At 40.6% G+C, this 12,883-nt stretch overlaps 1 protein-coding gene across 1 annotated transcript; it reads right to left on the bottom strand.

Annotated features, from left to right (window-relative positions):
- Nucleotides 1-300: 300 nt before the first annotated feature.
- LOC106577284 (C-type lectin domain family 4 member E) lies at nucleotides 301-3,902 on the bottom strand. Its single transcript, XM_014155224.2, has 4 exons — nucleotides 3,687-3,902; nucleotides 1,207-1,346; nucleotides 1,022-1,131; nucleotides 301-622 (listed from the first exon to the last, which is right to left on the bottom strand). The coding sequence occupies exons 1-4, from the start codon at nucleotides 3,775-3,777 to the stop codon at nucleotides 490-492; spliced, it is 474 nt and encodes a 157-aa protein (XP_014010699.1). The 5' UTR covers nucleotides 3,778-3,902; the 3' UTR covers nucleotides 301-489.
- Nucleotides 3,903-12,883: the final 8,981 nt, after the last annotated feature.

Below are 12,883 nucleotides of genomic sequence, written 5' to 3'. Positions count from 1 at the left end.
CATTGTTTGGCATACAGTATGAATACATGATTGTGTGTCAGCTTGTGCAGCAGACATTAGTCAGTCATGTTGCTCCTGGTCACGTGATGCGGTAGCCCAACCTGCGACTTCAAAAATCAGTGTCAGCTCTCAGCCCAAGAGGGAATTTCCTTATCTAATTAAGAAGTTGGTTTCTCCTGTGGGAGACTCAGGTTCAGATCAGTGTGTGTGTGTGTGTGTGTGTGTGTGTGTGTGTGTGTGTGTGTGTGTGTGTGTGTGTGTGTGTGTGTGTGTGTGTGTGTGTGTGTGTGTGTGTGTGTGTGTGTGTGTGTGTGTGTGTGTGTGTGTGTGTGTGTGTGTGTGTGTGTGCGTGTATGTGTGCATGTGTTCGTTTCTCTCCTACCTGTAGTTCAGAGTACCATTCTATCAAATCCCACCAGTCTTCAGACCATCATTAACATACAGTAGAGTTAATTAATCAGCAGTGCGGAGAAAGTACTTATGAGAAGCCTATTTCTCACAGATCCATTCTTGTGAAAATGAACATCCCAAATCCCTCCATACTCCTTGGCCTGACGATATGTAATAGATTTCCCCACAGTTCTGGTACGTACCACCACCAGGCTCTCCACTCCACCAATACCTGCAGTAAAAACAACACATAGTTAGACTGAACTTTCTCTCAGAACCTAGATTATGAACAACACAGAGTTAAACTGACCTTTCTCTCAGAACCTAGAGTATGAACAACACAGAGTTAGACTGACCACTCTCTCAGAACCTAGAGTATGAAAAACACAGTTAGACTGACCTCTCTCTCAGAACCTAGATTATGAACAACACAGAGTTAAACTGGCCACTCTCTCAGAACCTAGAGGATGAACAACACAGAGTTAGACTGGCCACTCTCTCAGAACCTAGAGTATGAACAACACAGTTAGACTGGCCGGCCACTCTCTCAGAACCTAAAGTATGAACAACACAGATAATCAGTCCTACACCTTCCACTGTTGTCAGTGTTATTAGATCAGTAGTCTCTTACCTTGGGGTGGTCAGTGGGGTGCCGTCAACCCATTTCCAGGTCCCCTCAGTAACAGAGTCAGTCAAACCAATCCAGACATAACTGACTGATTTAAACCCATTGATGAATGTCTGTTGTGGCACAGTAAAAAGCATTGTTAATAATACATGATGGACTAATAAATAAAGTAGCTCTCTGTCTCTCACCTGTTCCTCTTCACTGTTAATGATCACCAGGTCTGCTCCTCTCTCCAGACAGTCCTGTCTACTCTTCTCCCAGGATTTCTTCTCAGTAGAGAGGTAGTAACAGCCGCAGCCAAACCTTCTCCATCCTTCAGGACAGGAACCTAGAAGATTGACATTTACTATTTTTGACAGGGGCCTATTTATATAATTAATATGAATTCGGAGAACAGAAATGATTAAATATTAAAAACATTAAACCTCTCACTAAAGGCTTCAGTCATACTAAAGTTATACTTAAATCTGAACTGGTTCTCCAGCAAATTAGTACAAATGTCTCACCCCATGTTCAAGAATGGCATTTTTTCCTTTATTCAGATTACAACCTCTCACTTTTGGTTATTTTAAAATGAAATGAAACCCAAAATATCGCTATTTTTTAAACAAGCCATCGAAAGTTGGTTGCAATTTCAGTTTAATCCAAATATTATGGTTAAACTCCAACATACTAATTGATTAAAAATGCTATATTTTTGGGAAAAAAATGTAAAGCGGTATAATCTTTATACATTATAGAAATAGGACTGGAGTTGTTACACATGCAGCTAACAGAAATATATGGAAATGTCTGTTCTACTCATAATTAAAACCAACGTTGGGAAGAGATTTTCGATGTACCGATTCCATGGTACATGGTTTATGAACTGATACACAAAACGACCCTGGATTAAAAAAAACGTTTTAAAGTTTTAATTATTACACAACATTCATGCAACCAATAGAATGTTATATACAGTGCATTCGGAGAGTGTTTAATGTTTAAAAAAAAAATTCCCCCCGTCATCAATCAACACACAATACCCCATAATGACAAAGGAAAACCATTTTTATTTTTGCAAATGTATTAAAAATAAAAAACGCAAATATAACATTTACATAAGTATTCAGACAATTTACTCAGTACTTTGTTGAACATTGGCAGTGATTACAGCCTTGAGTCTTCTTGGGTATGACGCTACAAGCTTGGCACACCTGTATTTGGAGAGTTTCTTCCATTCTTCTCTGCAGATCCTCTCAAGCTCTGTTAGTTTGGATGGGGAGCGTCGCTGCAAAACTATTTTCAGGTCTCTCCAGAGATGTTCGATCGGGTTTAAGTCCGGGCACTGGCTGGGCCACTCAAGGACATTCAGAGACTTGTCCCGAAGCCACTCCTGCGTTTTCTTGGCTGTGTGCTTAGGGTTGTTGTCCTGTTGGAAGGTGAACCTTCGCCCCCAGTCTGAGGTCCTGAGCACTCTGGAACAGGTTTTCATCAAGGATCTCTCTGTACATTGCTCCGTTCATCTTTCCCTCGATCCTGACTAGTCTCCCAGTCCCTGCCGCTGAAAAACATCCCCACAGCATGATGCTGCCACCACCATACTTCACCGTAGGGATGGTGCCTGGTTTCCTCCAGACATGACGCTTGGCATTCAGGCCAAAGAGTTCAATCTTTGTTTCATCAGACCAAAGAATCTTGTTTCTCATGGTCTGAGAGTCCTTTAGGAGCCTTTTGACAAAATCCAAGCAGGCTGTTTTTCTTTATTTTTACTATTTTCTACATTGTAGAATAATAGTGAAGACATCACAACTATGAAATAACACATGGTTTCATGTAGTAACTTCTTTAAAGTAATGATGGACTGTGGTTTCTCTTTGCTTATTTGAGCTGTTCTTGCCATAATATGGACTTGGTCTTTTACCAAATAGGGCTATCTTCTGTATACCTTCCTACCTTGTCACAACACAACTGATTGGCTCAAACGCATTAAGGAAAGAAATTCCACAAATTAACTTTTAAGAAGGCACACCTGTTAATTGAAATGCATTCCAGGTGACTACCTCATGAAGCTGGTTGAGAGAATGCCAAGAGTGTGCAAAGCTGTCCTCAAAGCAAAGGGTTGCTATTTGAAGAATCTCAAATAGAAAATATATTTGGATTTGTTTAAGACTTTGTTGGTTACTATATGATTCCATATGTGTTATTTCATAGTGTTGATGTCTTCACTATTATTCTACAATGTAGAAAATAGTAAAAATAAAGAAAAACCCTTGAATGAGTAGGTGTTCGAAAACCTTTGACCGGTAGAGTGTGTATGCACGTATGTATGCATCTATGCATGTATATATTTTACATACTGTATATATTTACAAAAAATATATTTGAGGGATTGTATATGGTGCAGACAATTACATTGATGGAAGCCACAATCTATCTGCAACATTAAAGCTGATCTACCCCCTAAAAAATAAAACAATCTGAGTTCTAGGTAGTTCTGATGACCTCTGATCTCCTGTGGTGTGTGTTGAGCGCAAAGGCAAAGCTCCCGTCAATTTAATTTGTTTCTGGTCCTAATTGCCATGGCAAATACTACTTATTGAATATGCTTGTGTGTGAGGTAACAGGACAACAACAGAAACTGTGGATGAGCAAGCAAATAAAAAGGGGGCCCTTTGCACACATTTACCTTTGTTCTCCCAGTTCAGTCTTTCTATCTCCTTCTGTAGCTGGTCACGCTCCATAGTTGTAGTGTTCAGACTCTTCATCAACGTGTCCATTTCAGTGGTCCTGGTATTTAGACTATTCTGTAGCTGGTCTCTCTCTGTAGTCCTGGTATTTAGACTATTCTGTAGCTGGTCTCTCTCTGTAGTCCTGGTATTTAGACTATTCTGTAGCTGGTCTCTCTCTGTAGTCCTGGTATTTAGACTATTCTGTAGCTGGTCTCTCTCTGTGGTTCTGGTATTTAGACTATTCTGTAGCTGGTCTCTCTCTGTGGTCATGGTATTTAGACTATTCTGTAGCTGGTCTCGCTCTGCAGTTGCATCTGTAAAAGGGAAAAGTCAATCAAAATGTGTAACTATCACAACATTGACTACAAATGCTTAAAACTTCTTACATCTAAGCGTTCCGCCAGCGGAACCCCGTTCCACCAGCGGAACCCCGTTCCCCCAGCGGAACCCCGTTCCCCCAGCGGAACCCCTAGCCAACAGCCAATGGGGTCGCATGGCGCGAAATACAAAACCTCAAAAATGCAATAATTAACATTTTTCAAACATAGACTATTTTACACCATTTTAAAGTCAAGACTCTCGTTAACCTGTTAGGGCTAGGGGGCAGTATTGACACGGCTGGATAAAAAACATACCCGATTTAATCTGGTTACCACTCCTACCCAGTAACTAGAATATGCATATACTTATTACATATGGATAGAAAACACCCTACATTTTCTAAAACTGTTTGAATGGTGTCTGTGAGTATAACAGAACTCAAATGGCAGGTCAAAACCTGAGAGATTCCTTTACAGGAAGTGGCCTGTCTGACCATTTCTTGAACTTCTTTTCCATCTCTATCATTTACTAAGGATCTCTGCTCTAACGTGACACTTCCCACGTCGTCCATAGGCGCTCAGAGTCCGGGAAAAAACAGAATGTCGTCATTCCAGCCCCAGGCTGAAACACATTATTGCCTTTCTCAAGTGGCCGATCAAGGGACACTGGGCTTATGCGCATGACCCGACCGCCCCCGCCTTTGGGATTTTTTCCTCTGTTTGCCGAAAAGGAGATTCCCTGTCGGAATATTATCGCTTTTCTACGAGAAAAATGGCGTAAAAATTGATTTTAAACAGCGGTTGACATGCTTCGAAGTACGGTAATGGAATATTTAGAATTTTATTGTCACGAATTGCGCCATGCGCGCGACACTTCTTTACTATTTCGGATAGTGTCTGGAACGCACGAACAAAACGCCGCTATTCAGATATAACGATGGATTATTTTGGACCAAACCAACATTTGTTATTGAAGTAGCAGTCCTGGGTGTGCATTCTGACGAAGACAACAAAAGGTAATCAAACTTTTATAATAGTAAATATGATTATGGTGAGTGCTAAACTTGCCGGGTGTCTAAATAGCGAGCCCGTGATGCCTGGTCTATGTACTTAGAATATTGCAAAATGTGCTTTCACCAAAAGCTATTTTAAAATCGGACATATCGAGTGCATAGAGGAGGTCTGTATCTATAATTCTTAAAATAATTGTTATGCTTTTTGTGAACGTTTATCGTGAGTAATTTAGTAAAATGTTAGCGAATTCCCCGGAAGTTTGCGGGGGGTATGCTAGTTCTGAACGTCACATGCTAATGTAAAAAGCTGGTTTTTGATATAAATATGAACTTGATTGAACAAAACATGCATGTATTGTATAACATAATGTCCTAGGGTTGTCATCTGATGAAGATCATCAAAGGTGAGTGCTGCATTTAGCTGTCTTCTGGGTTTTGGTGACATTATATGCTGGCTTGAAAAATGGGTGTCTGATTATTTCTGGCTTGGTACTCTGCTGACATAATCTAATGTTTTGCTTTCGTTGTAAAGCCTTTTTGAAATCGGACAGTGTGGTTAGATTAACGAGAGTCTTGTCTTTAAATAGCTGTAAAATAGTCATATGTTTGAGAAATTGAAGTAATAGGATTTTTAAGGTTTTGAAAATCGCGCCACAGGCTGCAAGTGGCTGTTACGTAGGTGGGACGAATTCGTCCCGCCTAGCCCAGAGAGGTTAATCTAAACACATTGTCCGATTTCAAAAAGGCTTTACAGCGAAAGCAAAAAATTAGATTATGTTAGGAGAGTACATAGCCCAAAATAATCACACAGCCATTTTCCAAGCAAGCATATATGTCACATAAACCCAAAACACAGCTAAATGAAGCACTAACCTTTGATGATCTTCATCAGATGACACTCCTAGGACATTATGTTATACAATATATGCATGTTTTGTTCAATCAAGTTCATATTTACAGTGGGGCAAAAAAGTATTTAGTCAGCCACCAATTGTGCAAGTTCTCCCACTTAAAAAGATGAGAGAGGCCTGTAATTTTCATCATAGGTACACTTCAACTATGACAGACAAAATGAGAAAAAAAATCCTGAAAATCACATTGTAGGATTTTTTATGAATTTATTTGCAAATTATGGTGGAAAATAAGTATTTGGTCAATAACAAAAGTTAATCTCAATACTTTGTTATATACCCTTTGTTGGCAATGACACAGGTCAAACGTTTTCTGTAAGTCTTCACAAGGTTTTCACACACTGTTGCTGGTATTTTGTCCCATTCCTCCATGCAGATCTCCTCTAGAGCAGTGATGTTTTGGGGCTGTCGCTGGGCAACACGGACTTTCAACTCCCTCCAAAGATTTTCTATGGGGTTGAGATCTGGAGACTGGCTAGGCCACTCCAGGACCTTGAAATGCTTCTTACGAAGCCACTCCTTCGTTGCCCGGGCGGTGTGTTTGGGATCATTGTCATGCTGAAAGACCCAGCCACGTTTCATCTTCAAAGCCCTTGCTGATGGAAGGAGGTTTTCACTCAAAATCTCACGATACATGGCCCCATTCATTCTTTCCTTTACACGGATCAGTCGTCCTGGTCACTTTGCAGAAAAACAGCCCCAAAGCATGATGTTTCCACCCCCATGCTTCACAGTAGGTATGGTGTTCTTTGGATGCAACTCAGCATTCTTTGTCCTCCAAACACGACGAGTTGAGTTTTTACCAAAAAGTTATATTTTGGTTTCATCTGACCATATGACATTCTCCCAATCCTCTTCTGGATCATCCAAATGCTCTCTAGCAAACTTCAGACGGGCCTGGACATGTACTGGCTTAAGCAGGGGGACACGTCTGGCACTGCAGGATTTGAGTCCCTGGCGGCGTAGTGTGTTACTGATGGTAGGCTTTGTTACTTTGGTCCCAGCTCTCTGCAGGTCATTCACTAGGTCCCCCCGTGTGCTTCTGGGATTTTTGCTCACCGTTCTTGTGATAATTTTGACCCCACGGGGTGAGATCTTGCGTGGAGCCCCAGATCGAGGGAGATTATCAGTGGTCTTGTATGTCTTCCATTTCCTAATAATTGCTCCCACAGTTGATTTCTTCAAACCAAGCTGCTTACCTATTGCAAATTCAGTCTTCCCAGCCTGGTGCAGGTCTACAATTTTGTTTCTGGTGTCCTTTGACAGCTCTTTGGTCTTGGCCATAGTGGAGTTTGGAGTGTGACTGTTTGAGGTTGTGGACAGGTGTCTTTTATACTGATAACAAGTTCAAACAGGTGCCATTAATACAGGTAACGAGTGGAGGACAGAGGAGCCTCTTAAAGAAGAAGTTACAGGTCTGTGAGAGCCAGAAATCTTGCTTGTTTGTAGGTGACCAAATACTTATTTTCCACCATAATTTGCAAATAAATTCATTAAAAATCCTACAATGTGATTTTCAGGATTTTCTTTTCTCATTTTGTCTGTCATAGTTGACGTGTACCTATGATGAAAATTACAGGCCTCTCTCATCTTTTTAAGTGGGAGAACTTGCACAATTGGTGGCTGACTAAATACTTTTTTGCCCCACTGTATATCCAAAAACCGCTTTTTACATTGGCATGTGATGTTCAGAACATGCATTCCCACCCAAAACTTCCGGTGAATTTACTAAATTACTCATCATAAACGTTGACAAAATACATAACAATTATTTTAAGAATTATAGATACAGAACTCCTTTATGCAATCGCTATGTCCGATTTTAAAATAGCTTTTCGGCGAAAGCACATTTTGCAATATTCTGAGTACATAGCTTAGCCATCATGGCTAGCTATTTTGACACCTGCCAACTTCGGCGCACAAAACTCAGAATTACTATTAGAAAAATGGTATTACCTTTGCTGATCTTCGTCAGAATGCACTCCCAGGACTGCTACTTCCACAATAAATTTTGTTTTTGTTCCAAATAATCCATAGTTATGTCCAAATACCTCTGTTTTGTTCGTGCGTTCAGGTCACTATCCAAAGGGTAACGCGCGAGCGCATATCGAGACAAAAAAATTGTAAATGTTCCTTTACCGTACTTAGAAGCATGTCAAACGCTGTTTAAAATCAATTTTTATGGTATTTTTTTCGTAAAATAGCGATAATATTCCAACCCGGACAATAGTGTATTCATTCAAAGAGGAAAAGAAAAAACAGCATGGTCGCGGGACCGCGCATCTCCAATCTCTTAGTCACCAGGCAGACCACTGACAAACTGTGCTACTATACTCTGCCCAGAGACAGGAGACGCCTCAATCTGCATTCTGAAGGCTTTAGAGAGCCAATGGAAGCCTTAGAAAGTGCCACGTAACCCCAGAGATACTGTAGTTTCGAAAGGGACAAGAAAGAAGAACTACAAATTCGCAGACAGGCCACTTCCTGCTTGGAATCTTCTCAGGTTCTTGCCTGCCATATGAGTTCTGTTATACTCACAGACACCATTCAAACAGTTTTAGAAACTTTATAGTGTTTTCTATCAAAAACTACTAATAATATGCATATTCTCATTTCTGGACAAGAGTAGTAACCAGTTTAAATCGGGTACGTTTTTTCATCCGGCCGTGAAAATACTGCCCCCTATCCCAAACAGGTTAATAAAAAACGATTAACTTACAGGAATCCCACAGGCCTATGATCACAGCCAGTAGAACACACACTGCAGCAACTCTGGAGGGTCTCTTCCACCACTGAAAATGTACTGAATAACAAGTTATTAAAGTCAGATCTTTGGTAATGTGTTAATGTGTTTTACTTGTATCATCAGTGCTTTATTTGAGCTGGATCCTGCGGGAACAGGATCCGGCACCTCTCTGTTTTGGACTGATGTGTTCCAGAACCTATTTGGTCGGATCCGCTACTTCTCATGGCATGAAAAATTATTGTTACTGATTGCAACGTAAAAATTCGAATTAAAGCGCTCAAAGTTAATTTGAGTTTCTTCCTCGTTAATTCTCCTGCCCCCTAATAAAAAATGTAATGTAAAAACGTAGATTTTCAGCCCGTGCCTGATTTTCTGAGAATACTAAACTTTTCACTACTTTATTACACATTACGCTGTTATTTATAACCCGATATGGATCAAAATACCTTAAAATTAAAGCTGACAACCTCAAAGTCATGATTTTAAATCCAAACTTTTGGAGCATAGAGCCAAAAGAAGAAAACATGCTTGACAGTGAAGCAATAACTACGGAGGGCACAGTACAGAAGGTACTGTAGGTAGGGGTAAGGTAGAGGCAGGTAGTCTCAATATTAACAGAGGGTACTGTAGGTAGGGGTAAGGTAACAACAGGTAGTCTCAATATTAACAGAGGGTACTGTAGGTAGGGGTAAGGTAACAACAGGTAGTCTCAATATTAACAGAGGGTACTGTAGGTAGGGGTAAGGTAACAACAGGTAGTCTCAATATTAACAGAGGGTACTGTAGGTAGGGGTAAGGTAACAACAGGTAGTCTCAATATTAACAGAGGGTACTGTAGGTAGAGGTAAGGTAGAGGCAGGTAGTCTCAATATTAACAGAGGGTACTGTAGGTAGGGGTAAGGTAGAGGCAGGTAGTCTCAATATTAACAGAGGGTACTGTAGGTAGGGGTAAGGTAACAACAGGTAGTCTCAATATTAACAGAAGGTACTGTAGGTAGGGGTAAGGTAGAGGCAGGTAGTCTCAATATTAACAGAGGGTACTGTAGGGAGGGGTAAGGTAACAACAGGTAGTCTCAATATTAACAGAGGGTACTGTAGGTAGGGGTAAGGTAGAGGCAGGTAGTCTCAATATTAACAGAGGGTACTGTAGGTAGGGGTAAGGTAACAACAGGTAGTCTCAATATTAACAGAGAGTACTGTAGGTAGGGGTAAGGTAACAACAGGTAGTCTCAATATTAACAGAGGGTACTGTAGGTAGGGGTAAGGTAACAACAGGTAGTCTCAATAATAACAGAGGGTACTGTAGGTAGGGGTAAGGTAGGGGAAGGTATCTTTGAGGTTAGAGTGTTGGGCCAGTAACCAAAAGGTTGCTGGTTCAAATACCGAAGCGGACAAGTTGAACAATCTGTTGTGCCCTTGAGCAAAGCACTTCATCCTAATTGCTCCAGGAGCGCTGTATGTTGGTGCCATTGCGATCATTGTCACTAAGTCCCACTCGCGTTAGAAGTTTAATTCCTTCGACCTCATGGCACCTGAGCCCAATTTCGAGTCTCATAGCAAAAGGTCTGAATACTTATGTAAATAAGGTATCTGTTTTATATTTTTTATACATTTGCAACAATTTCTAAACCTGTTTTCAATTCGTCAATATTGGTTATTGTGTGTAGATTGATGAATAAGGCTGGATAAGGCTGTAACGTAACAAAATGTGGAAAAAGTCAAGGGGTCTGAATATTTTCCAAATGCACTGTAAATCCTCTCCACAAGTGTTTTACACTGTAATACTGATAAAGTTAAAGCAAGCAGAGGCAACTCATTGACGTAACGACTCACAGGAACAGAAACAAGCATGAACATCCCATGCTAACACATTCATTATGACTATTTCATATACATTTTTAGAACTAGTTAAAATTTAATAAACTTTGACACCAGGCACAATACTTAAGTAGGGTACTTCCTTACTTGTAGTGAGGTTTGTTGACACCAGTTCACTTTGCTTTCCATTTTCTAGCACAGTGCAGACAGTGACAGAGTACTGAGTGACACATTGCAGGTCAGAGAGGGTGATGCTGGGTGAAGATGTGGAGGTGATGTGTGGTTCTGTCCCTGGACAGTGGTAGGAGATCTGGTAATGATGTTGGGTTTGGTCCAATCCTGGTGGCTGGCTCCAGCTAACAGCAGCTGATGTGGTGTCCACTGAGTCAACAGTCAGCTGGTCTGGAGCAGGAAGTACTAAGGGAAAATACATTATTGTCAGGGCTACAGTTTAACTCCAGAAATCTACTACAGGAGGGAAAGTAGAATAGTAGTTTAAAAGTAGAAAAGGTCAGCTTGCAATTCCTTTTGATATTTTTTATTCATTTTTTTATTTAACCTTTATTTAACCAGGTAGGCCAGTTGAGAACAAGTTCTCATTTCCAACTGTGACCTGGCCAAGATAAAGTAAAGCAGTAAAACAAAAACAACAACACAGAGTTACACATGGGATAAACAAACGTACAGTCAATAACACAATAGAAAAATCTGTATGCAGTGTGTGCAAATGAAGTAAGGAGGTAAGACAATAAATAGGCCATAGTGGCGAAGTAATTACAAATGAGCAATTAACACAGGAGTGATAGATGTGCAGATGAGGATGTGCAAGTAGAAATACTGGGGTGCAAAAGAGAAGAAAAACAAAAACAAATATTGGATGAGGTAGGTAGTTGGTTGGATGGATGGGCTATTTACAGATGGGCTATGTACAGCTGCAGTGATCGGTAAGCTGCTCTGACAGCTGATGCTTAAAGTCAGTGAGGGAGATATAAGTCTCCAACTTCAGTGATTTTTGCAATTCATTCCAGTCACTGGCAGCCGAGAAGTGGAAGGAAAGGCGGCCAAAGTAGGGATTAGCTTTGGGGGTGACCAGTGAAATATACCTGCTGGAGAGCGTGCTATGGGTAGGTGTTGCTATGGTGACCAGTGAGCTGAGATAAGGCGGGGCTTTACCTAGCAAAGACTTATAGATGACCTGGAGCCAGTGGGTTTGGCGACGAATATGTAGCGAGGACCAGTCGATGAGAGAATACAGGTCGCAGTGGTGGGTAGTATGACAAAACGGATGGCGCTGTGATAGACTGCATCCAAATTGCTGAGTAGAGTGTTGGAGGCTATTTCGTAAATGACATTGTCGAAGTCAAGGACCGGTAGGATAGTCAGTTTTACAAGGGTAATGGGAATGGAAGAAATAAACTAAAGCAGAATTCACAACAGAGGTTAGATATGTCATGTAAAAAAAAAAAGAATCCAATAAATGCATTTATTTATCAACTTCACTGTGCCACTGCTACATTGTTGTCACCATGGCAACAACAACAAAAAAAACGCTGCAGTTCTAAATCCTCTCCACAACAACAAGTGTTTTATAATGTAGTACTGATAAAGTTAAAGCAAGCAGAGGCAGATCAACTCATTGACGTAATGACTGACACTAATGGAAGAAAGCATGAATTCAGACACTACAAAAACATTTATTAATTTCAGCAACAAACTGCATGATGACATCTGGGGAATTCACCATCATATATTTCTCATCAGGGAAGATACTGGACCTTTACATCCCATCCTGACACATCATTACGATTAGTTTATAGCTTTTTTGATAACTAGTTAAGGTTTGATAAATATTATGTCTGGTGTCAAACTTGACGTATTTTACTTCCTTACCTGTGGTGAAGGTTGTTGACACCAGTTGACTTTGCTTTCCATTTTCCAGCACAGTGCAGACAGTGACTGAGTATTCAGTAGCAGGTTCCAGGTCAGAGAGAGTGATGCTGTGTGAGGACGTGGTAGTGATGTGTGGTTCTGTCCCTGGACAGCGGTAGGAGATCTGGTAATGATGTTGGGTTTGGTCCAATCCTGGTGGCTGGCTCCAGCTAACAGCAGCTGATGTGGTGTCCACTGAGTCAACAGTCAGCTGGTATGGAGCAGGAAGTACTAAGGGAAAATACATTATTGTCAGTGTTATCGTTTAACTCCAGAAATAGACTACAGGAGGAAAAGTAGAATAGTAGTTTAAAAAACAGAAAAAGCCAGCTTGCAATTACTTTTGATATGGGAAGAAATAAGCTAAAGCAGAAGTCACAACAGAAGCTGATTTGTAACAAAAATGAAGTGTTTCTG

The sequence above is a fragment of the Salmo salar genome, chromosome ssa08 (genome assembly GCF_905237065.1).
Source record: "Salmo salar chromosome ssa08, Ssal_v3.1, whole genome shotgun sequence".
Taxonomy (NCBI): Eukaryota; Metazoa; Chordata; class Actinopteri; order Salmoniformes; family Salmonidae; genus Salmo; species Salmo salar.
Note: the sequence above shows the minus strand (reverse complement) of the source record. Positions and strands in the feature narration are given on the sequence as shown.

Bases quoted from the DNA above. Each gene is read 5' to 3' on its own strand.
- LOC106577284 (XM_014155224.2), bottom strand. From the start codon at position 3,777: ATGGACACGTTGATGAAGAGTCTGAACACTACAACTATGGAGCGTGAC. The intron at 1,347-3,686 runs GTAAATGTGTGC...TCAATCTTCTAG, and splicing joins ACTGAACTGGGAGAACAAAG to GTTCCTGTCCTGAAGGATGG. The intron at 1,132-1,206 runs GTGAGAGACAGA...GTGCCACAACAG, and splicing joins TTAACAGTGAAGAGGAACAG to ACATTCATCAATGGGTTTAA.